This window comes from Felis catus, chromosome C1, assembly GCF_018350175.1.
Source record: "Felis catus isolate Fca126 chromosome C1, F.catus_Fca126_mat1.0, whole genome shotgun sequence".
Classification (NCBI taxonomy): Eukaryota; Metazoa; Chordata; class Mammalia; order Carnivora; family Felidae; genus Felis; species Felis catus.
Genome location: NC_058375.1, coordinates 110922050 through 110947991, shown reverse-complemented (window position 1 = coordinate 110947991; position 25942 = coordinate 110922050). Strand labels below are relative to the sequence as shown.

Genomic DNA, 25942 nt, shown 5'->3' with positions numbered 1-25942 from the left:
GAAAGCCCTGGGGTTAAAAAGATGATTCAGTCATAAATATGTCCCCACAAGATGACCAAAAGCAGCTGATGCAAAATCTGGACTTATTTTCCATAATAAAAGACAGAAAATGGCAAGTGGTCAGAGAAAAGAAAGTGAAAGAAAATGCTATAGAAAGATTCATAGTGCGGCGCCTGGGTGGCTCAGTCGGTTAGGCGTCTGACTTCAGCTCAGGTCATAATCTCATAGTCTGTGAGTTCAAGCCCCGCATCCGACTCTGTGCTGACAGCTAAGAGCCTGGAGCCTGCTTCAGATTTTGTGTCTCTCTCGCTCTCTGCCCCTCCCCTGCTCATGCTCTGTCTTTGTCTCAAAAATAAAAACATTAAAAAATATATATTTTTTTAAGATACATAGAGAAAAAAGTTACTTGTGGTTGGGGGTAGGTGAGTCACAAGAGATCTGAGGAGCAGGGGTGGGCACTGGAACTGTTCTTTTAACATTTAGTCAAAACAGATGGGGGGTAGTAACATGAATGAAATTATCAGGTACATAAGAGGAATATTCACTCTGAGGTAAATTCGTATTTCAATTTCCTTAAATGTCATTTTCATCATATAATTCTTGGGAAATGAAGGAAAACACTAATTATACAGAACTTACGCAAACACGTTTGCTGTAATACATATTTTATTAATGTTGCTCTACATTTTTTTCAACCCAAATAGTAATTTACAACTTTTGTAACCTTTTGGTCTGTTTCTCAAAGAATCTCTTGTAGACTGAATCACTAATGTCTTTCCTGGACCCAGGTATTCTGCCATTAATATAGTATGCTGATATGTTTCCCACTTCTCCCTATATTCAAAGTTAATGTTAAGAATCTCCCAATTTCATCTATTCTCTCAAAAATTAAAAAAAAAAAATCTTGGCACCCGCTGCTGGAAGTCACCTGGTAAGTGTACAAAGGAAACCAAAGGAATAAACACGTGCCCCCCTCCCTTTCACTATTAATACAATCTCTAGAGATACAACGGAATGGGGATGTGGGGATGTGGGGAGGTTATGTAACTGTGCAAACCACCCTTGCCTTCCAGGTACAACAACTTCCTGGAGGCTGCCCTGAGAGTCCCACTCTTGGATTCTAAAGCCCGTCTGGGCAGTGTGCCCTGTGTTGGAACTGTTAAGACTCTCTCTGAAAAGCTCTCTTGAGGGCTTGAGGTCAAGCTGGGCTTACTTCAGCACCCACCCCTTTCAGAAAGCCTGTCCTGACCTGAAGGTCTGAGCATAGTTATGCTTCCTCCTCCCACATGTCCAGAGTAGCTTAGGGGTCCCAGAGGTTTTGATACTTGCCTAGTGGTCCCCATCTACATCTGACATTGGATGACAGTCCAGATAGTCATCCAGCCATTGCAACAGTACACTGGGGCCTGGGCAAAGCCTTCCTGGCAGGTTACCTTGGAGGTTCACAGCCCTGTCACAAAGCAGAATATTTGACTCAGAGTAGTAACTAGCTGTCTGGCTCATAAATGGCAGAACCAAGATTTGAGCTCAGGCCTAGCAGACTGCCAGCCTAAAGATTCCAGTATCAGCATCCTTGGTTACTTATTTGGTCAGAAACCAGGGTGGGATCAAAGAAGGAATGGCCATACTGGGGGTGGCAGGTGGGAGGCTGGATTTGCAGCAGGAACCTGAGTGGCTGACAGGATGAATTTGAAACCTCTCTCTGCTGTTTGGTTCCCCTAGCAATAGGTACAGTCTTGAAACTGGAGGGGTCACTTATTTTTTAATTTGCTCTAGCATACAGAACCTCATGGAAACAAAGTAAGCAGAGGGAAGAGATCCTAAAATCCTTGTCAGAGCTTCATTTCAGAATGAGGAAAACACTCAGAAGGGACAGCACTTGCATTACATTCCTCAGGACACTACTATGGTTCTTTGTGCAGTGTTGGTTCAGAGTCAAGTCCTTCAAGTATCTCAAAGCCAGGTCTTCAATCGAGGTCAGACCCAGAGTGATCTGGAAGAAGCTTTAGAGCACTTACCCCACCTCCACTCCCACAAGAAATAGCCCTGCCGATCTCTGATCAGGTGGCTTAGTTCACATTTCAAGACTATAGGGACGGCTAAAATAGCAAATGTTGGGTTATGCATGTTTAACTACCACCACCTACCACCCACCCCCCAATCCCAAAAACCCACAATGATGTGGCATCCCATGCTGTTTAACTGCAGGCGATAGTATAACACACAGCAATTTCTAGAACCAGGATTTCTCTTTAAGAAACAGAGAATCCCTTTCACACCCTGCAGTGTTACTACCAATTTCTGTGTTTAACCAGTTGCTTGTAGTCTATTTCCAAATTATCCAGCCCTGACAGCACGTTATACCTGTAGCCACAGGCTTATGAGTTCTGCTAAGGGTAAGGGCCGCAGAACTGGTATCTTAAAAACAAAACAAAAAACCATCCTTGCAAATAAAGATTTAAACTTAAGACAGACAGTCCAAACACATGTGTATTTGTATGTTTGAAAAACTGTTCTGGGCCATTTTCTTCAAACACTTCGCCTCTTTTCTGGGCCGTCCAAAAGTAATGAATGTTTCCCTTTAAGGTTAGACAACACCAAGAGGCACCTGGGTGACTCAGTTAAGCATTCAACTCTTGGTTTTGGCTCAGGTCACGACCTCAGAGCCCCACGTCAGACTCTGTGCTGACAATGTGGAGCCTGCTTGGGGTTCTCTTGCTTTTCCTCTCTCTGCCCCTCACTGGTTCATGCTCTCTCAAGATAAACAAACTTAAAAACAAACAAACAAACACAACATTAGACCACACCAATATGTCCCAGGGCTTTTGCTTGGATTAAGGTCACCCAATGATAGCTTCAGTTAGAGCATTACTGCCCTGACCCCTTGCTTTTAGCTTTTTTGATAATATCAGTTATAAAAGAAAATCTGATGAAAACTACGAACCTTCTTTCTAGAAAAATCCAAATTTTAAAAGGTTCATGAACCTCAGTTCAGGAAATTTGGTTCTAAAAAGCCAGTGGCACTGTTACCAGCCCCACAAAAAAATGCAAGTGTAAATAAAAAAATACAATGAGGATCATGATGGACACCATGCAACCATGCTGGCTGACTGAACACCGTCTGCTGGCTCAGTCCAAACAATGTGTGAATCTTGGTCTCGGGATGGTGAGTTGGGGCTCCATGTTGGTTGCAGAAATTACTTAAATACACTAATAAACTTAAAAAGAGGAATGTTACTACTATTCTAAAAAAAAAAAAAGGCAGGACAAAGAACAGTTTTTACCCATTATGATTTATTCTCTACAATACTTCGTTAAAGAGTTCAATGATTTGCACTCAGAAGTTATATAGCCAAGAGGCAACCAAGTGTAATACAAAGAATTGGTCTGAAGTCTTTGCACTGAAGGCCATACAAAGTCTCTTGCTTCAGGGAAGTTAAGAATCAAAATAAACAAAACGAACACATAGCTCCCTAGGCTCCAGAATCTCGATAGAAAAGAGCATCAACAGTTAGTGAAAGTGTAGGTGTTAACACATCATGGAAAACAGGTCTTGTGCAAATATTAAAATTAACACCCAGGACTTCTGTATAGATGATTTTTATTATAAACAATAAAATATATGTAATGTCTCAACTACAAACCTTTCATGTTGAAAGGGTCTCTAACATGAGTTGCTTTAATATTACGAAGCAAAAAAGTTTAAGAACCTCACAGTGGAAACAATCCAACACTGACAAATCCTAGTGATCAAAGACATTCTCTTAGTTAACATAAAACAAGGACGACTCATAATTACAGAGAGAATGTCCTAGCTGTGGGTATTATGAGACAAGCCAACTTTCCAGACCAAAAGGCACTCACAGCTAGGGGTAAAACGAACTCTGAACCAAACCGGCCAAGGTGGGCTGGTTCCTTCACAGCGGTTACCTACTGTTCAGCTTGAGCAGCCCGAAGACAAAGTGAACAACACCAAGCAGAAAACATTCCCTTCTCTTTACACCTGCCACTCACACCATACGTACTGGCCACCCTCACCACCGCTTTGGTCAAGCGCGTGGAAGGTAGTTCAGTTCGAGTTCAGAGCCGTCATCTCCCCATGCAAAGCTGCCACATGGATGATCCAGACTTAGTATTTTTCCTGAGAGCCACCTGCCACACATCTTCATGAAGTGACTGTGACTGTACACTTCCAGACTGCTTCCTGACTAGGCCCCATTCAGGACAGACACTGACAGTGGCATTTCTTATGGGGCCAAATAGTTTTCCTTGGTCGACTCGTTGAGTCCCCCTGGCAAGGCCAGAGGGACTCGAGCATCTCCACTGCTGGACTTGTATGGGAGCATGAGGGAATGTGCAGGGAGTAAGGCTTCTTCACTCCAAAACCACTGAGCCCACTTCAGTGTGGTGCTGGGCGTACCCAGCCCAATTCTTGTGCACTGATTTTTTCCCCATTTCGTGGGTTTTTAAGTTTTCTGTTCATTTTCATAAATGGCAGGTATCCTACCCCACCCTCAGTAAAACAAAATAAAAAACATACTATACACTGGGGAAGACAAATAGGGCAACATTTCCACAAGAAAAACAGGCTTGAAGAGCATGGCACTGTAGTAAATGCTTGCATGACCAGTCTCACTGAGCGTGCTCAGGGATGAAAGTTTAGCACCAATTTTTTTGCTTTTTTTAATCTTTAGAAATTCAACACAACTTTTAACATAGAACACTTGAACAGTAATGAGTGTAGCCCTATGTATCAATACTGTTGTACAAATTGGAGGTGGGTGGTTTAGTCCAGAGCTGACCACCCTGACATCAATCCATGGCACCTAAGAGTAACTATCGTCACGTTTGTTTGTAACAAAACATTTATTATTTTCAGCAGCAGGAAATCACGAAACAATCCCTTCATCTTCAAAAGCTTTTTTTCATTAACCTCGCAAGGGACAAGTGGCAGGATGCGAGAACGCAGCACAACAGTAAGGTGGGGTGGTGTGGCCTGACCTGGCCACCCCGCCGTCCGCCCGCTTCCCTTGCACATTCTAGATCCTCGCGAACAGCAGAGGATGGTACCGAGCCAATCTGCTCACCCTCATCCATTTCTTCCAGGAAACAAGACAGCAATGCCTAGAATGGCATGTGTGTCATTTCTTGGATTATGTCCCTGCTCCCCCTCCCCATTCCTGGCAGAAGAAAACTCAAAATTTCTTTTGATTTGGATATTTGCCCATTTTGGAAAGCCACACCATCACCACATAAACTTTAAAAATAAATTAAATCAAAACAATTGTGTTCACCGGATTGACACCCAATCCACTTCAAGAGTTCTCTGAGCATGTTGTTGAAAACCAGTGTATCACCCTCCGGGTCCTTTCTTCCAACTGGCCACCTCTTCCTGTGAATCCGTTCAGCAGTGCCTCTGTGACAATGTTTCCAAAGCATCTTCCAAGTCCCCAGCTTCAATGAACTCTGCCACCAAATGAGTGAAGAACAGGCAAGAGGGAGGAGAAACTTGCTGACAGCTATTTGGAATCAGCAACAATGGGGAAGGGATAAATATGCCACATGAAAGTTTGAATGACCTAGAATAAAATGAGCTATTTGGAACTTTACCATGGTGGGGCGAAGAGTCCCAGCATGTTAGGCAAGATAAAGATTCATCTTGTTAATTACACAGCTTTGTTCTAAAGTCCTGGAAAGGACTGAAACAGCAACAGTCTTCCCACTTCTACAGGCAAACTAGACAAGGAACTCCTCTGCTTAAAGGTCCCTCAGGATGTCTGCCTGAAAAGAAAACAGCGTGGAGACCCTGGATTCTTTCCTATGACAACGTGTCCTTCTAGAAGCCCGACCCAAGTGCTTGTTTGAACACCTATGCCTTCTGAGAACCTAGATCCAGCTATAGGCACTGCTACCAGTAGAGGAGTGAGGTAGCCGGGTGGTAAGGAAGAGGTCTCTCCTTTCTCACTGCATGCAGCGATGATTTCGGGACCTCCCACGGGCATCCCAGTCCAGTCCTCAGCAGGCTACACCACAGAGCTTTGTTCAATACCAGGAGACTCGATGCAGGAAGAGTGCCAGAAAATCCAACTGAGAGTGGGATGAGAATTAAAACCTTCGAGGCTAATTGAGCAATGAGATCTGCAACGCCATCCAAAGGGCTTCCGATCTTGATGTGGGTCTCTGTCCAAGAGCCTTAGAGGACTCATGGTGCCCACGCTCAACCCTAACATGGCGTCCACTTATGAAGCATGGAGGTTGTGATCAACTCTTGGTACGCAATAAACTGGAAGTTTAAAAAAGGAATTTAAAACAACCTAAAAATGTTTCTTGTTGGTCTCCGTTGCCCAGACTGCCAGGGGAATACACCTACTTGATCTGGGGAGGCTGTAGGGGTGCGTGTGGGGTAAGCCTTCATGGACCACCAATTCCAGCTTCCACTGTGTGGCCAACACACAGGCGGCAAATCACCAGTGGCACCTGCATGCCAAGGGTCTTCTGAACCCACACGGTAATTCTCACTAGTCACGGAGGAGCCCCAATCCAACGGAACCCCATATTGAGGAAAGGCTGAGATAAGGCTTGGGCCCCTCAAGTTCTGTTTCATTCAGTATAACCCTGCCCCCCCCCTCAGTCAGCTGGAGGCAGACTTGGCAACGGAAGCTAGCATCATAAAATGGTGCAGTAATAGAAGTAACTGGACCAGGAAGAGGAGGCATCTGCTCCAATGATGTCATAGCCATTGGTGGCCACAGGGGGGTGGGACTGGTCATGCAGCCTTGTGTCAGGAGTAATGATTGTAGAGGGGCGGGGCATGAAGAGTGCCATTCTGGAAACAGTGTTGTCGAGAAGCAATATACTCTGCATAACTGATTGTCACCTTCTCACTTCGGTACCTGTATAAGGAAACAGGAAAGGGTATTAGGAACCTCAAACCCTTCATTTTGTAAAGTCACTCAGCAGAGAAAACCAAAAGCTTATTCCACATTTTGAAAGAATAAGATGGAAGACCAAGAGCAATCTTACTTACAGAAAATGAAAGACAGCACAAGAAAACAATGTTGTTATTACAAATGAACAAGATGAAAAAGCACAATCACAATTCACCCCTGAGAATGTATTTTCTGCACATCCCACCTTTAAACACTACATATGCTTATCGTCAGGCTGCTCTTAAGCAATCTGCTACTGGGGTCTGGATGAAGAATGTCAAGGTCAAATTACGCGGGTGGCAGATTGGAAGATGGCTATACCAATGCCCAGTGCAAACTGCATATCTACTGCATAAAATGTGATAAATTTGACAGAAATGCAACCTCAATTTGCAGAAAAGCAACAAACAAGTTACTGATAACTAAAAGGGGCACAGATACCTATTCTGGGTCAAATTCTGATGCAGCAGGTTAAAGGATCCTGGGGCTATATAGGACGGGTCTCAATTCCCAGATGAATATGCCATATCATATCACAGGGTCATCAGAACAGAGTTCATAGCACTTTGGCTTTGCTCTGGAAAGAGCCATGAGTCAGGATGCGAAGCATGGGGTGTTACAAACCTATGGAGCCTACTACAGACCACAGGAGCTGGGTGTGACAATCCTTACCCAGAGCCATCTCTTTCCCACTGTAATCACTCCTCCACTGCAAGGTGATTATTCCTGAATTTTGACAGGGAAATGGCTGTTCAAATAAATTATAATAATAATAATAATAATAATGCTTTGTATTTGAAGTTTTTCTTTTTTTTGGAATCCAAAGCATTTCAAAAACACTGGGTTATCTTCCAAATAGACCTGTGAGGTTAGTATATGATTTTCAGTATTTTACAGATGAAGGGGCCAACAGAGGCCCACAGAAGCCCACAGAAGCTAAACCTCTCAGTGTTTCCGATTTCAGTAGGGATGGCAAGAGAACCGACATCTACTGACCACCTACAGTTATTGCCTGGCCCTGTGCTAGAAATTCTTCATACATTACCTTACCACATCTAATACAACCCCAAGGAATTATAATTCACTTCTTACATACAGCAAAGTCCCCCTCCCCCTCAAAGAGGCAGAGTAAGTAACCGGCTCAGGTCATGGCTAGGCAGCGGTGAGCTGGGGTTCAGACTCCAAGTCCATGTGCATTCTATCACATGAGGCAACCTCCCCCAACAGGTGCAGCCTTTCTTGGAACCCTCTGTAAAAAGCACTGACTATCCTGTTAACACACCACCTGTATCCCCTGCCACCTGACTGCATGTGACTTCAACTGACCCTGGAACTCTACGCTGAGAGCCTTTGTTCCTGGCCTCAGTCTGCCCTCTTAGCCTCCCAACCATTGGGTCTGGCAAAGACACCCACCACCTGATCGTGGCCTAAACTCTGCTCCAGCTCTGCCATCACTTCAGCTGCAGAGATGCCCAAGACACTGGGGAGTCTTTGCTTCTGCTGCCACTGCTTCCTCCCAGCTTAAACCTGACCCACACTTCTTTAGGGACATTAGCAGAGAACATCTTTTCTAACCCTTTCCATCACAAGTATCCTCCATCCAACCCCAACTAAATTAAAGTGACAAAGAAAATGAAACAGTGGGTTTACCTGGTGAGTTTGATCGTTTTTCTGAATTCACTGGTAATTGGAGCCTTAAAGCCACCTTTCCTGAGCAATGAGTCTATTGTCTGGATCTGATCCCAGTCTGAGAAGAGAGGCACAATGAGATCAGTGCTTGATGACACAAGAGTAGGGCATGTTCTAACACGGCAAGAGAAGAGAAGCCGCCAAGTCTGCTACGGTCAAAGGGAGCCCTGGATACTGGCCCCACATCCCTAGAGCCCCATCTGCCTCACTGACAGTCCAAGTAGAACCTGAGATGTGAGATGATAAACCCAACACACACAACGGCTGTCCCTAGGCCCTCTGCTCTGTGTCTTTCCTGTCAGATGTGATCCCAGCATAATTACCTAGCAACAAACATAGTGTCAACTTAAGACCTGCCTGCTGGACTAGTGCTGGTAACTAAGACTGTTCTGTGGGAGGAGAGAATTCAAATTCTGTTGCCTATACTCCTCTGTGTGGCCCTTCCTTTATTTTGATCATTTCTAGAAGTCTTGTTTTCTAGTACAGAGAACTGATAGCAGGAGGGAAGCTATTCCTTCATGAAGGACAGGAAAATTTTTCACACATATATTATGTTGTTTCTGTACATTTTTAATAGATAAAGTCAAATGTATCAAAATTGGAAACCAAAGAGAAACCCCTAAAATTACCCCCAATTTTTAAATTATGTCAACCAATTTTCAAACGGCACAAGTAATTTCATTATTTACCTATACTGTCACCACATCTCACTGTTAGAACTATTTATGGTGTGCCTCCTTATACAGAAATGTTAGACTTATGACCTTAGGGTAGCTAAAAGGCTTCCTTTTTATGCTACATCCACAATGCTTTTGAAAAAGTTTAAACACAACCATGATGTAAACCAATAAGGCAATCACTCTCCACATAATTAGTTCATCGATACACTGAAATGGCTATTTTTCTCTATTCCAGGTTCACATCCAACAAATACTGTTGTGTTTTACATATTATTTTCAAAAACAGACAAGAAAGAAGGGACAAAGAGAAGAGAGAAAGAAAAGTAAATTATGTTTAATACGTTTTTTAAAGTCTATTTATTTTGAGAGTAGGGGGAGGGGCAGAAAGGCAGACAGAATCTCAAGCAGGCTCCCTGCTATCAGCGCAGAGCCTGATACGGGGCTCGATCTTGCAAACCATGAGATCATGACCTGAGCGGAAATCAAGAGTTGGACATTTAACCAGCTGAGCGACCCAGATGTCCCAAAAGAAAAATGAATTATGTATCACAGAACACAGAGGCAACATTGAAAGGTATTCTAAATATTCTTTTAAAGAGAAAACGTATCTAACCCACCTCCTACCTTTATTGTCTCATTATAAGAACTTACTAAGTTCTTAAAGAGAGAGAGAGCAAGCGAGTGGAAGAGGGAAGATTATGTTTTCCCTTTATCCAGGTATAACATTGTTCAATAATTAATGACCAAAAGTTCAAAACCCAGTGATACAGGCAACTTCACTTTACAATGAGCTCCATAAAATCATCCAGTTGATTACTGGAATTCTGCTACAAATACTACTCGTTTTTGGGGCCAAAAAACAAAATTTTTCACCAAGAAATGAAACTAGGGGGTGAGTAAGGGAAGTCTTAACCTCTCTTCTTTCTCAGCTCCTACATCTTTTTAAAAAATTATTTCTTATGAATTTTTAAAAAGTTTATTTATTTAGAGAGACCGCGTGTGTGGGCGTGCGCATGCACGCTCTCATGGAGGAGGGGCAGAGAGGGGGAGAGCCAAGTAGGCTCCACACCATCAGCAGAGTCCAACGCATGGCTCAAACTCACTAACTGTGAAACCGTGGCCTGGGCCGAGACCAAGAGTCATGCTTAACCGACTGTGCTACAAAGGAAACCCTCAGCTCCTGCACCTTTTTGGGAGTTTATTTCTCATTCCCTAAGACTTGATAGATGGTAAGAGGAAGAAAGGCACTCATTTGTAGTTGCAGTTGGGCTGAAAGACAACACTCCACTTTCCTGCCTTTACATGGTAATTGTGTGAATAGTATCCTTCACTGAAATTCCATTTGTCCAACTCACCTTGTTCCTTAGCAACCTCAGGTAAGTATGTGGCTGTACGTTTGACGCCTTTTTCATTGATGAATTCAATTCGAATCCCATGGACCCCTACCTACAGAAAAAATAACCAATAAATGGCATTTACTTATTCTAATGGAACTGCAGTCATCCACACTTAATTGACATTGTCCCCTGACCAGCTCAATCCAGGTCTGAGAAAAGGAGAACCTGCTACTCTTCATGATTAACTCTTTCCTCAGGTATTGAAGCCGAAGTAACTTCAGCTTGAGGGAAGCTGTGAGTCTACCTGTAGCCACCTCTCCCGAGTATGAGGGTTGCAGAAATACATTCTTTCAATAGCTCATCCAATAATCTTAAATATTCCACTTTTAATCTATTCCATTAAACATACCACAGGGTTTTGATTTAGGCTCATGACTCCTCATATATGGCTCCGAACAACAACTTTTTTTACTCAAGGGCTGGCCAAGAGGGATCTGAAATGCTCTCTTTTATCCCCAATATCAGTTTCTATTAGGAGTGGGAGAAGGATAGGGAAAAGAATGGACTGGGAAGACACAAGAAAAGAAAGACTTCACATTTCTTCCCTAATTCTAAGATCACAGCACCTTTCCTATCCCCTATATGGCCCCCAATTGCTTCTAAACTCAGCTTTTACATTCTTATACCCTCTCTCAATGAAGGAGATACATTACCATGTACTAACCCGAACCCAAATGCAACGAGAGATGCAGAGTTCCAAATGCGGCTGTTCTCACCTCCCAGTCCAGGTAATCACTGGCATCCTCAAAGTTAGTAAGGAGGGAGACAGAGCAGAAAAGTTTGGGCAGCTCCTCTCGGGTCAGGGGGGGGAATCGGCTGTCCTTAAGTGCACTGGAGGGGACAGAAAACAGAAGTGAGGCTGCTCTGGAGTTAGGAGCCAACATTATATGCCCAAATACTTATGAACCCTGAGCTATGCAGAGAATATTGATTACCCATCTGTACTAACGTGCTAAAAATAACATGATGCTATTAACTGTCTACACTTGAACTGATTAGTGACTCACCAGATTAAGGCCCCACAATTCCTGATTACCAAAAGAAGAACACTCAAACTTTTACCACTTAGAAGAAATAAAGTCAGGTAGTTCTTTTCAATTCTAGCCAATTTATCTGCACAGCTTACGTCTGGTGTCATTACCTGGTTAACGTGTATTCCCTGAGTCCTGAATGAAGATTCATGGCTGAGAAGGTCCCAATGCAGCCACGAAGCCGCTTGTCCCGCCCTGTCTTCCATGTCACAAAGAGCGGACTAAAAAAGCAAAACAAAAAACATTCTCCAGCCCCAAATCAATTATGGATAAGAAAAAAGCTTTGCTTTTGCCCTGTTCATTTCGGTTATTCCCCAAAAGGACTGTTTCCTGAACTGCAGCTACCTGAAGGACTCTGGCTTCCTGGGAACCATGCAGATGGAGACGGGAGGACACTACAGCACGGCAGCCTGAAGGGAGGCGCTCTCTGCCCTTCCTGTGGTCCTTGCCTATGGTTCAGTTCACTTTGACACGTTTGGGGTATTTTCCTTTTCCTCTGTCCAGGACTCAATTTCTTCTAATTTTCCATATCTTTCTCCTCTTAATTATTCTTAGAAGTGTCCATGTTTCCCAGTTACATCCTTCATTAAGACACAACCTGCATATGTCCTGTCCATTCCCCACAACCCCACACTGTTCTCCTAATTATTTCTGCCCCTGATCCTGCTCATAAATGTTTGGAAAAGAAAAACTATGTATCCTTAAGAAAGCTTGTTATTAGTGGAAGTTGCCACTTTCTGCTTTTAGGTCAAGTCCTGCTTTATCAGGCTACACTAGATTGACGGGAACAGATATTTTACCAACAGGTTACAGGGCTGTCTCTTCTTCCTGAGATTCTTCTCTATGTCTATGCCCTTAGTTCTTAGATTGAGCAAAATACTTCTAAAAGCAACTTAAATTTTTAAAGCTGTCTACTCTGATCACCGTTATGAAGCAGATCTGCCACCTATCTTTTTCCTCCAGTAAACACCTGAACAGCAGCAGCCGAAGTTCCTGTCCCAAAACCTACTCAAAACCCCTCAAAAATTCCACTGTCTGCAGAATGGAAAGATCAGCCCCTGAATACAACAGCCCATACCTTACAGCGCTGCAGCCACTAACCACTCTTCCAAATCTATGTCTGTCTCCTGCTAGGGACACATTTGATCCCACTAGGATCAAAGCTCAGAATCTCCACATGTTCAGTCAGGAATTTTCTGACCATGGTATCCCATGGCAATACTTCCCTAAAAGTTAGAACATTTTCCTCTATACTTGCTCTCCTCTGACACAATCACACAGGTATAACCTCCCCTCTCTTTCTGCCCAGTGTGCCATACACACTATTTAGCTTTGTGTGTGTGATCTGCCAACTCAGTAAGTCTCCCAAGAGGGAGGATTTTTTCTTTATACCTCTCCACTCCCTGCCCAGCGGGGCTATGCATTGCCCCAATATGGCATTAACAGTTGAGGAATGAATGATCTTAGGTCAATGAATGCTCCAAAAGCATCTCTTCAGTGCTTTTAAAGCCACCTCAGAGGGGCGCCTGGGTGGCTCAGTTGGCTGAGCATCTGACTTTGGCTCAGCTCATGATCTCACAGTTTGTGGGTTCAAGCCCCACGTGGGGCTCTGTGCTGACAGCTTAGAGCCTGGAGCCTGTTTCAGATTCTGTGTCTCCCTCTCTCTCTGCCCCTCCCCTGCTCATGCTCTGTCTCTCAAAAATAAATAAACATTAAGGCAAAAAAAAGGAAAAAAAACTAAAGCCACCTCAGACCTGCTTCCAATTCTGAGAAGGAAGAAAACACCAGCATGAAATTTCATCACATTACACATATTCCCTTTTATTTTTATTTATTTTGAGAGAGAGAAAAGGAGTATGTGTGGGCACTAACAGGGGAGGGGTAGAGGGAGAGAGAATCCCAAGCAGGCTCCACACTGTCAACCCAGAGCCCGATGTGGGGCTCAAACTCATGAACCGTGGTATCGTGACCTGAGCTAAAATCCAGAGTCAGAACGCTTAACCAACCAAACCACCCAGGCGCTCCTGCATGTTCTTCATTTAAGTCATTGACACCTTGAGACAGCTTGGGACAAATAACAGAGTCTTGAACTGAAAACAGTAAAGCAGATTCTGACACTCTTGGCGGGGTACCAGCAGCCATGTGGGATTACCAACAAAGTGAGGGGACCTTCCTTAAGAGCATCACAGCTCCTAGTCTACAGCCTGGCCCTCAGACACATCCAATTCACCTGAACTTCAACATCCAGGTCCACAATGATGTGATGGTGTGGCTTCCTACCCACTGCAATATGAACCAACAAACCAACAGAAGAACCAAGAACGAAATCCTCCTGATTTCTAGAACATGACCTTAAAAACAAGCCTATACCTCCTCCAAGCATAATGTAGACCTCTTCCACTCCTGAATCCAGATACCGTTTTAGCTATGCCTGGACATTTCTCATCGTCCTAATCCTGTTACCCTCTGCCCAAATGATGCCAAAGCTTTGTATAAGTACAGGATCTCAAGAGAACAACCCAAGAAAGACGTCGTCACGCCTTTCTCACTGTCCCCTGTACCTGATTTACTCACTAGGGGTCATTGGTGAATCTAGGAAGTCGTGGCTGTGGGAAGCCATAGAGGTGACAGTAGAGGACATCAAAGCAGTAGCAGCACATCTCTGCAGTCACCACCAGGTTCTTGGTGGTGTTGGCAGTTCCATTTGGCCGGGGGAGAGGGCTCAGCGCTCCCGATGCGGGATTCATTCGTGTAATGGGAGAATTTCCAGGTCCTAGAGTTAAGTCCGACACATTTTCCCGACCACTGCTGCCATCCACATGCTGGTGGTTTTGAAGAGGTCCTGAACTAGAGCCGGGGACAGTTGTGGACTGGTTCCCGTGACTGTGCGTTCCACTTCCAGATAACTTGGGCTTCTTGACCCCACAACAGCCTGCTGCCAACTTGGGCTCGAGTGGAGGAACACAACGTCTTTTTCCCATCCTGATTCAGTGCTCGAGGTCTGGAATGCTGCAGAACCCTAACAACAAGAGAAAGGTTAAGCATTAATTCAAAAGATTAGTTAAAAGGAGAAAATAACCAAAAGACAGGGTCTACATGGAGAGGGTAAGAGTCATCAAATCCTCTTTCTCATCCAGGTCACCAGGTCACAAAAGGCTTCAGACCAACACAACTGGAAGACCCTGATCTCCAGGCCAGGGACTCCTAACCTTTTCCTAAAGAAGAACTATTTTTCACTTTCCATAAAGCTTATGATCATCACAGAGGCAGGCAACTACAGCCCCTCTTGCCCAGGACTCCCAGGGGCAGAAGGATGGGATGGCAGCCATCATGAAGATGGATGAGGACATTTCAAGACTGCAAGACAGCACTGGACCTGTCAGATTCTTCATCATTGTCTTCTCTACCTTTTTAGAACCTCCAAATTAGACCGCCCTATTTTTAAAGAGCCCCAGAAGGACTTTCATGCTTTTTCCTCATTGACCACATCCTTTCAGCATTTTACTCATCACTAACCTAAATCTATCTGTGTGATTTTGGCCCTAGACCTTAGTGAATATGAAAAGCTGCCATTCTGAGAAGAGCACGCCTTCCAACACAAGGCTCCCAACCCTCTGTCCTCACAGCTCTAGCTCTCCAATGCCTTGCTCATCTTCTTTGGTTCTCTGAACTCACTCCAATTTCTACACATCTCTCTATCCTTTCAAAACTCCAATTCAAAAAAAGCTACAACTTAGTAGGAACCTTTATTCACAGAAATGACCTAAGCTTCAGAGGCCTTTTGTGAGGTAGCCATTTCCTCCCTGTCACAGCGAGGCAGATGCAGGCAAAGCCACTCAGCCTAACAACATGTGGCAGTGGACAAGCGAGAAAATCAGAACATCCCATCTGATGATGTGAACAGAAGGAAGGAAGGGTTTTTTACTAAGTTTTTTTCTTAAACAGCCAGAGGCAAAAATGCATAGTTATAACACGACCAAGATCCTTTCTCTGACTCAACAGAATCAGGAAAACAGATCCTAATTCTTTTTTTTAAAAAATGTTTATTTACCTATTTATTTTGTGTGAGAGTACTCATGTATGCAGAGGAGGGGCAGAGAGAGAGAGAGAGAGAGAGAGAGAGAGAGAGAGAGAGAGAAAATCCCAAACAGGCTCCACACTGCCAGTACAAAGCCTGACATGGGGCTTGATCCCACAAACTGTGAGATCATGACTTGAGGCAAAATCAAGAGTTGTACGCTTAACCAACTGAGTGACCCAGGTGCCCTAATCCTAGTTATTTCAATAGTGATGATATCAAAGTTTGTAAAATTCTGCTGCCTTGAGAAAAGCATACATAAATTTTCCTGTGATTTGGATATATGCCTTTTTAGGCAATGCTCTATATAATATGGTATTTTGGTTGTAAATTCTACAACCTTTTAAATCAAATTAGATATTTACATGCCCATTTGCAATGCCATTATTTTTACACAAACAAGTTGTCACTTTAGGCTGAGACACAAAAATTTCACAAGTATTATTTATGTTCTTGATATATGCTAATCCATAGCAAAATACAGATTTTTGTATTTAGGGCAATTCTTAGTGTGATGAAAGTTGTCTGTAGCTGAGGATAATAGCTTGTACACTTCAATGTCTCACTTGAAAACAGCTTCTTTTTGCGAAAGCCTTAGGTACTTGATACAATAAAAGCCCCAATGACAAGTTTGTTTCTGAACGTGGATGTCACTGTCTTGTTTAGACTGTTACAAGAGGGAGGGGTGCCTGGGTGGCTCAGTCAGTTGAGCATCCAACCCTCAATTTCAGCTCAGGTCATGATGCCAGGGTCGTGGGTTCAAGCCCTACGTGAGGGTCTACACTGAGCGTGGAGGCTGCTTGGGATTCTGTCTGTCTCTCCCACTGCCCCTCTCCCCAACTTATGCATGCACACTCTCTAATTAAAAACAAAAAACAAAAAACAGGGGCACCTGGGTGGCTCAGTCAGTTAAGCATCTGACTTTTGATTTCGGCTCAGGTCATGATCTCATGGTTCATGAGTTCAAGCCTCATGTCAGGCTCTGCCCTAAGAGGGAGCCTGCTTGGGATTCTCCTTCTCTCTATGACCCTCCCCTGATCCTGGTCCCTGTCTCAAAATAAACATTAAAAAAAATTAAAAAAAAAAGGGAACATTTTTCTTAAAAATAGTGCCTCCAGAGCCAAATGGCCTGGGTTCAAATTCAGATTCCTCCAGGATCAACGTCCCCATGACTCAGTTTCTTCAGTATGGGAACAACAATAATACTTGCCTCATGGGGTTTTACGAGAATTAAATGAGCTTAATACGAATAAAGTACTTGAAACAGTGCCTGCCATGTACTAGGTGATAATACATTTAGCTGCTCTTATCACTTTGGGTTTTTGTTCAACTGCCCCATTAGGATGGAAATTCCCAGAGGGCCAGGACTGCTAGGCACTCAGCACTTAGAGGAGTGCTTACTCTGAACAGGTGCTCTTTAAACAGGATTTCATTAAATACTCAAAACCTCAAATCCTCAGCAAGGTAGGCAACATAACCATCATTTTACAGATGAGGAACCTCAGGCTTAATAAGCAAGATAACCTGCCCAAAGCCAGATAGCATGCTGCTAAGTGGCAGAGTTAGGATTTGGACCACAGTCTATCTGTCAGACTCCAAGGCCTGGGTCCTTCCACCAGCCACAAAGAAGAATGACGCCTGCCAATAATATCCACTGGATTCAGTCATTTCTTAAGGGTATGATTAAAAAAAACAAGTTACATTCAAGGATATACTAAAAACAAACCTAATACTTCACAGAATCTTGCCAACAAAAATGGAACAGGAGAGGCACCGGGCTGGCTCGGTTGGAAGTGCATGCGACTCGATCTCAGGGCTATGGGTCCAAGCCCCACATTGGGAACAGAAATTACTAAAAATAAATAAATAAAACTCAATGAAATAAAAATAAAAATGGAGCAGGAAAAAAACCGACCTAAGCCAAAAGCCAAGATCTCAAGCCATGACCCTGAAAATTACCAGTGCCCCTGTCACTGTCATTTGATTCCACAGTGGATGTCACTGGCCTCTTGCCTTTCTATCTTGTGTATCACTGTGGGCTGGGGGCTAAGACACATGTTGAATGAAGCAGCAGAACTACCTCTAAAGAGCTGGAGCTCTAACAGGGTGTCCGGAAAGCCCCAAAGTTCAAAGCAGCAAAGAGAAGGGATGAAACACAAAAGTCAAAAAAAGGTACGTTTCCTCATTCTCACTGCACCAAAGCACACCTGAAGAAAGAGTGAAATGTCATGACATGGTGGCAACTCAGGTGTTCCTTAGCAGGTGTCATCTGCTACCTGACTGGTGAAACACCCCACAATGGAGCGACAGAAAGGATTTTCAAACCAGGCCAAGGCAGGCAGGTGAACTCAAGCCTAGGAAGATTCTGCCTCTGTGCCACCATGTACAAGCACTGCTCTGTCATGGAGCACGATCACAACCGATACCAAGTGCTTACATTCAACAACTCCCCACACCTAAACTACGATTTGAAATCAACAGAACCAACCCAAATCTTGTGGCTCCTTAGGCCCAAGCATTTCTCTGGAGGCCACTAAGGAAACAATTCAATCGATATTCTCAATTAGTGACCAAAGGCGGAGTTAGATTTTTTGCATCAAAAATACATGAGAAGGTATTTCTTCAAAAATTTGTTCTATAAATTTCAATCTATAAAAAATTTCAAACATAAAGTAGGATAGTGTAATGAACCAAATAACCAGCTTTAGTAATTTTTAACATATGGCTAATCTTATTTCATCTATAGTCTACCTACTCACTCTATCTCCCCTCCTACTGAATCATTACAAAGACATGTTTTTAAGGGGGCCAATATTTTACATATTCTGTCAGCATAAGGCAAATAACAAGTGAATTACAGGTAAAGAATGTAAAGTAAACCAAAGTGCTGGGAGTGAATACATATTTACAACATCAACCCTATTTATCAATTTCATCAAAACTTTTTCTTTTTTTTTTTTTTTAACATTTATTCATTTTTGAGAGACCGAGAGAGATAGCGCACAAGTGGGGTAGGGGCAGAGAGAGGGAGACACAGAATCTGAAGCAGTCTCCAGGCTCTGAGCCATCAGCAAAGAGCCCGACGCGGGGCTTGAACTCACAAACCGCAAGATCACGACCTGAGCCGAAGTTGGATGCCCAACAGACTGAGCCATTAAGCATCCACTAACCCCTCATCAAAACTTTTTCTATGAGACTTTTTTTTTTTTTTAAGATTTAATTTTGTGAGAGAGAGAGAGAGAGAGAGAGAGAGAGAGATAGCACACAAGCAGCTGAAGGCAGAGAGACAGAGACACACAATCTGAAGCAGGCTCCAGGTTGAGCTGCCAGCACAGAGCCTGACGCAGGGCTCAAACCCACAAACCGTGAGATCATGACCTGAACCGAAGTCTGACGACCAACCAATTGAGCCACCCAGGCGCCCCTCTTTGAGATGCTTTTAATCCTGCTCCAATAAAGTGGGCCATCTTACCACAACTAAGCAGTCTCAGACTCCACTCCCAGGACTGTCCTCCAATGACCAAAGAATCACTCATTTCCCCAATAGTTTGGCTTTGTAGAGTACAGCCTAAGAGATCTCAGAACAGCATTTCAATACAACAGACTAACCAGCTAAAAACAAATACCCCTAATGGCATACTCTATCTTTTCTAGAACCGCGTGTGCATTTGTTCTTAACCTTTCCCAAATCTCATGAAAACTACCAACGATGGTACTTTGAGCAGAAACATTCCTGAATGGATACTATGAAGTTGGTTCATTTGAAATAACTGGAATTGAGTGTAAAAAGTTGCTCTGGGCTGGGTGGCTTACAATGCTCCCAAAATCCAGTCAGCACTGGGCTCATCAACCACCTTTGTATACACATACATCACAGAGACGGTTCCACGCCTTCAGCTGGTTACTCTTTCAAAGCTAAACTGAAGGGCCAGCCACTTAATTAAAAAAATTTTTTTTATTTTGAGAGAGGACAGTGTTAGCAGGGGAGGGCAGAGAGAGAGGGAGACAGAGAACCCAAGCAGGCTCCATGAGGCCAGCGAGAACTCATGAAACTGTAAGATCACGACCTGAGCTGTAATCAAGAGTTGGATGCTCAACCCACTGAGCCACCCAGGTGCCCCTGAAGGGCCACTTAAAAAGCCAGCAGCGCCGATCTCATTTTCCTACTGCCTGTCCATTTTAGAACAGTCAACGAGAATGAACAAGTTAAAACTGGATTTCCACCAGATGGACACAATAACTATACTTCCACAAAAAGCTGGAAAAGTGAACAAGAATCATGGTTTTACCTCTTCTTTCAAGATCTCCTAACCTAACAAGCATCAAATACACTGAAGTATGTTCGTTGCTGAAAAAGTCACCACGCCCACCCTGACACACAACCCTCAAAGGATCTGCTGTCATTAGGTTCCACAATAAAAGCTGGATGGTAGCTCTTCCTCCCTCTGGGGAAGCGGAGCAGTGCTTTGCTGCTCTGGGCTGGGGAGCTTACGCTTCTGTCCCAGCCAGCACTGAGCTCGTCATCGCCTTCCATCTCAGAGGCTGCGGCATTTGTGTTTTCTTTCACGGCACCTAACACAGTCCCTGCATATAGTATACACACCAACAGTCTTACCTACAAATCTGGTAATTTCACTGAAGTTCATCTTTTCTTTTTAAGCAGGCTTCACGCCCAGTGCGGAGCCCAACACGGGGCTCACAACCCCGAGATCAAGACCTAAGCTGATATCAAGAGTCAAATGCTCGGGGCGCCTGGGTGGCGCAGTCGGTTAAGCGTCCGACTTCAGCCAGGTCACGATCTCGCGGTCCGTGAGTTCGAGCCCCGCGTCGGGCTCTGGGCTGATGGCTCGGAGCCTGGAGCCTGTTTCCGATTCTGTGTCTCCCTCTCTCTCTGCCCCTTCCCCGTTCGTGCTTTGTCTCTCTCTGTCCCAAAAATAAATAAAAAACGTTGAAAAAAAAATTAAAGAGTCAAATGCTCAACTGAATGAGCCACCCAAAGTTTGTCTTTTTTATAAAAAGAATGCTTATGGCACAAACTAATCTTTAGATCCTTGGTTCCACTGTGAGGTGTTGACTGTGGAGTGCATCAGAAGCTGAAGGCAGCTGAATTACAAATCTTATCAACAATGTCAACTCTATTCAGCCCAAACCAAGGAATGGTTTAATTCACAGCTAAATGGATAGCCAATGTGTCCAATTCATTCCACAAATTAGATCAAATATCTCTTAAATTAACTTCTTGGTTTGATTTATGCTTGTAGCGGTTTTCTTTGCTAAAACACAACAGTCACTGGTTAGTCCTGGACTTAGCCTTGGGAGGTATTTAGTTTTAAGATGATTCAAGGCTTTCCTTTAACAGGCCATACCTAGCTTCTGAACTGTACCTGAGAAATTTTTTTTTTGTTTTTAGATGACGGGGTGCTTTAAGTGCTACCTACTGGAACATTATTTGCTTGAGAAACAATTTATCATTTCAGGAGTAAATACAAATGATGTCTCATAAACTGCTGATGTCTATTTATTTATATATTTTTGCATTTTACTTATTTTAGACAAAGCACAAGCAGGGGGAGAAGGGCAGAGGATGGACTGATTGATTGAGACAGAGAAAGAGAGAAAGAATCATCTCAAGCAGGCTCCCCACTCAGCACAGAGCCCAATGTGGGGCTGGATCCCACAACCCTGGGATCAAGACCAAAGCCAAAATCAAGAGTTGGATGCTCAACTGACTGAGCCACCCAGATACCCCAAACTTCTGATGTTTATAAAGGTGTAGAGACCACTATGGAGAGGAAGATGTGAAGATATCCTGACTGATCTGGCTGGCGGACAGGATAGCCCTCCCCCCTTCCAAGGTTCCTTAAGTTCACTGACATCTTCACAGAGCAGCTCCAAACATCAGAGGGCAGAGCCTAGGCTTTGGGATTACAGTCTAGGTTCAAATTCTAACTCAGACTTGTCACGTACTGGCTATGCAAACTCAGGGAGGTTGTCACAGGTCTGTGGACTTAGGTTCCTGATACCACAGAAGGTTATTTGTGACCATTCAATAACTAACACGTGAAAAAGCATCTAACATTCTTTGGCACATTAACTTTTATTTATTCAAGTGTCTGCTATGATTAATACTACCACTACCTAATGTAAGTAGGGTATGTTATAAAAATAACATAGCTTAGAATTCTTACAATTTCTAGGAAAATAAATGCCCTCATAATAAAATTCTATTAAGAACTACCTTGTAGTCAAAAAAGATCTTATTATTAACATGAAATTATTACTTTAATGACCTTGATGCTCTTCCTCTTTGGAGAGCAATGGCTTCCAATAAATCATCCACTGTTCTGTTCACAGTGAGGTGCCAAAAAATATAAAGTATGAATACTGGGCTGTTTGAGAGTTGTACATAGTTCTATTCCACGAGAGTCCTCTTTTAAGCTTACAGATATACACTGCAAGGAGATGAAACTTGCTAAATATGCTATTATTGTAAAAGTCTTGATATATATTGAGTACTAATGGAAATACTGCGTCAAAGTAGTTAGGTTTTGAACAAAAACCAAGTTAAAATATCTAAAAAAGCCTGGGGAAAAAAAATCTGGATTCACCTTTTGAAGACAAACCTCAAAACAGCTTACTGGGGAGCATGACCTTATAACAAAGAAAGCAGATCTGGGAGATAGGAAAGAGGCAAAGAAAAAAGGAGTGCCTGCTTTTTGTTGTTGTTATTATGTAGTGTCCCAATGTCTGTTCAAATCAAGCTTTATACAGAAAGGAATGGGTTGTTGTTTCCTTTGTGACACAGAGAGTTGAACTGAAATTCAATTTAATAATTATGTGGTATGAGTAGGGAAATGGCACCTGAACTGTAATTCTGGCCTACTTATGTAACTATTCCAAGAAACAGTCAGATGAAAAACCCACAAACATTCTGGTAATCATTTCAAATAATCACTTCTATATTTTTGAAACCTCAACATACACGCGTACACATATCCAAACACTTGCTGTGTGAAAATTTTCCATGCAAAATACAGATCTACCCATAAAATTTAAATTTAAAATTTTAAAATTTACAGATTTACAAAAATGCACAGGGCTATAGATTTTCATTTCAACGTAGCTTAAAAAAAAACCCACAGGGGTCAAAAGTTTTGTTTTTAGTTCCCCTTCCTTTACTATGTGATCTGTGGCAAAGTGCCACATCTTTCTGGGCCTTGGTTCTTTCATTTATAAAATGAAAATATTTGTCCTTTGCCTCCTTTACGGAGGGATTATGAGGCTCCAATAAGATGTGAAGAACTGTGAAAAACGCTATCTTACAAGTGTATGCATACCACAATTAATACACTCAAGGGGACACAGCAGTAATAAAAATTTTTCCAGAAAACAGTATCACCATAGCAGATTTAGGGCAAAATGTTCCAAAACTCTCTGAAGATTATAACTGTATAGAAGAGACCCAATAATTGACCTTGATCAGGAACTGCATTAACCTCTGAGTGTTGATCTTTGGTTGTTTTAAAAAAATGAGTAATTTGGGAAGGGGTGGGAGCTAGACTTACGTACTAAAAACATAAAGGATAAGTGTACTACTACTATACCACCATCTAGGTCACTCTAATGGGATTATGGAAAACAAGTTCATCTTTATACATTTATTTTAAAAGGACAAGTGGAAGGAACTCCATCAACATTAGGACCCCCTCAAGGAAGCAGAAAAGTACAAGTGAAAAAAGTCTACATCCTAATGTCCTAGCACAGGACTAAAACCAATTAACAGCAACAAATTCTAAATATTCTAAGTATGTCCAAGGTAATACTCACTGAAAGCAGACAGTTTCTATTGCCAGGGGTACAGCTATAACAGAGGAGGGGAGCTATTTTGTCTCTGAAATGAATTTTCTTCCTTCCGATTCCATTCCTTCTTCCTGTACCTAAGACAGAAATTCAGGGGTAGTGAATGAACAAAATCAAGTCAGTCCAGAGGTGAGATAAGGCTTGTGAAAAATTACAACTCCTAGAACAATTTCTAGAAAACAAAAACAAAAAAAGAAAACAACAGCTAGGGAACAGGCTCTCCCTACTTCAAAACATTTCAAAATCTAAATATAAGGCAGCAATGGCAGTCCCATGCACTGAATCACCTCATCCTTGGCGTCATCACCAAGAAGGGAGGACAGTGGGATCAAAGGTTTTATTGAACCTGAACATGAGACACACATTAAAACTTCCTCCACCACTTATTTAGATCAAAACTTGCTCTCAGGCCAAGATATACCATTTCAAGGCTCTCCACTGGTTTCAGAATACAAGCATAGTCCCAAATTCTCTGCAAAGATGGTGTTGAAGAATTACTGGACAGCATGCCAAGGTCCTGAGGACAGGCCATCTTGTCATCCCAGGTGGAGATGATAATTGTTGGTAAGAGTCATCCATCCTTACTATTAGTCTTGCACAAATCTCTTCACAATCCTTTAACAACTCTCCCCACCCCCCCAGCCCCCCAGTACAAAATTAAGCTATTCCCAAAGATGTAAACAGGAGACTCCAAGCCCCACCCACACTATCCAAGGAGAGGGCAGTGAAAGAGGATAGGCCCAGAGGGATAAGGGTAAGGGAGTGTGGCAAAGTGAGGAGTTCAGATCAGGACAGGGGAGGGAGGAGGACAAGGAATGAAGGGCAAAACCCACAGCTTGGGAAGGAGAGAGAAGCTTAAAACCCAAAGAGTGTAAGGTGGAGGGATAATGGAAATGGGGGCTACGGGTGGATAAGGAAGCAGGGAGTGAGGGTGGGGCTGGGAAAAAAAGAGAAGAGGGAGAAGAGGAACAGGAGAGAGCGTGCGCGTGAAAAGAGTTAGGCAAGAAAAGGACGAGAAAGAGTGGGGAAAGGAGAGGCCGGAGCGGGGAGGGGCACAGCAGGCAGAGAGAAAGGTGAAAGGTAAGAAAAAAAGGGGGTGGGGAGGGAGAGTACGGGGCGCTGGGGGTTGTTGGGGAGATGCCGGGGCGACGGGTAGGACAGCGAGGGCCGAGCCGCGGGGGTGGAATCCAGACGCCGGGAGGGGGAGGGGGCGGCGGGACAGTGGGTGGGGGCCGCCAGGCGGCGCCGGAGACCACCAAACTTTACACAGACCCGAGACTGTTTCCTGGAGGGAGTGCAGAAAGGAGCTGGAGTCTCGCCTCGCCTCGACTCACCTCGCGGCCCAGGGCAGGGGCGGCCGCCCACCCCTCACCAGCATTGCCTCCCGACCCCACTGCCCCCGGCCCGGACACGAGGCCCGCAGGCCCCGCCTGCCCGCCCACTTACCCCGCCGCCAGGGAGCCCCTCCCCCACGCTGCCCCGGGACCCTGGCCCCTGACCCCGGGGACCCCGTCCCGAGCCCCTCCACTCGCCTCCGGGTAAGGAGGCCCGGCGGGCAGGGCGGCTGAGGCCCGAGGGAGGCCGGGCCCAGCGGGGAAGGAGGAGGAGGAGGGCGCGGCGCAGCCCGAGTTTCCCACCTTTTCTCCTGGCCCAGACGCAGCCGGGGTGGACGGGACCTCTCGCGCTCTACCTTCTCCTCCTGCTTCATGGAGCCATGCGCCTGGGTGGGGGCTCCCGAGAGAAGCGGGCCCGCGGGCGGGCCGGACGCGCGGCGCGGACGGGGCGGGGCGAAGAAGGCCGGCGGGCGGGCGGAGGAGGAAGCGGCGGGGCGGCGGTGGCGGCAGGGAAGAACTGCTAGAGGTATTCCCCGGGCAGCTGGAGGACTGAGTCGAGCCGGGACCCGAGTCCTCCAGTATCCCAGCAGCCACCGGAGGCAGTGAGGTAATGGAGGAAGAATGTAGGGAGTCCTCCAGTGGACCACACGCCCTCTAGCGAGCCGCGAAAACCATAGAGATCAGGGAGCCGCCAGAGCACCGCCCCGCTACTGTCACGTGGCCCGGGTCTGCGCATTTTATTGGCTGGCGCCCACTCTACGGGGTTGAATTTACAGGGCTGCTTTCCATTCGTGGGGCCGAGTCCCAGGGAGTTGGCAATAAAAAGAGGACGCGGAGCGGATCCAAAGGCGCCGGCCGGCCTCGTAACCGGGCGTCACGCTCTGCCCGCTCGGAGACCCGCACAGTCGGCCGGCGCAGTGCACGCCGGGCCGCCCGGGCCTCTG

General features: G+C 44.5%; 1 protein-coding gene across 6 annotated transcripts; it reads right to left on the bottom strand.

The window, feature by feature from the left end:
- Nucleotides 1-3274: 3274 nt before the first annotated feature.
- Nucleotides 3275-25633, bottom strand: AMMECR1L (AMMECR1 like). 6 transcript variants are annotated; one of them, XM_045033564.1, is made up of 9 exons: nt 25302-25633; nt 23632-23741; nt 14301-14745; nt 11837-11947; nt 11412-11526; nt 10654-10744; nt 8580-8676; nt 7602-7655; nt 3275-6893 (listed from the first exon to the last, which is right to left on the bottom strand). In XM_045033564.1, exons 3-8 carry the CDS (start codon nt 14705-14707, stop codon nt 7628-7630), a joined length of 849 nt encoding a protein of 282 aa, XP_044889499.1. In that variant the 5' UTR covers nt 14708-14745; nt 23632-23741; nt 25302-25633; the 3' UTR covers nt 3275-6893; nt 7602-7627. The 6 variants fall into 6 exon arrangements, with proteins under 6 accessions (XP_044889499.1, XP_044889497.1, XP_044889498.1 ...); XM_045033562.1 differs by lacking the exon at nt 7602-7655 and adding an exon at nt 17531-17656 and having other exon boundaries at nt 25302-25624; XM_045033563.1 differs by lacking the exons at nt 7602-7655; nt 25302-25633 and adding exons at nt 17531-17656; nt 24086-24287.
- Nucleotides 25634-25942: the final 309 nt, after the last annotated feature.

What these genes read in the sequence shown, in the direction of transcription:
- AMMECR1L (XM_045033562.1), bottom strand. Translation starts at nt 14,707, where the DNA reads ATGGGAAAAAGACGTTGTGTTCCTCCACTCGAGCCCAAGTTGGCAGCA. An exon ending in AGATTCACCAATGACCCCTA is followed by an intron (nt 11,948 to 14,300) that starts GTGAGTAAATCA and finishes TTGCTTTTTTAG; the next exon opens with TCCGCTCTTTGTGACATGGA. An exon ending in GTGATTACCTGGACTGGGAG is followed by an intron (nt 10,745 to 11,411) that starts GTGAGAACAGCC and finishes TTTTTTCTGTAG; the next exon opens with GTAGGGGTCCATGGGATTCG.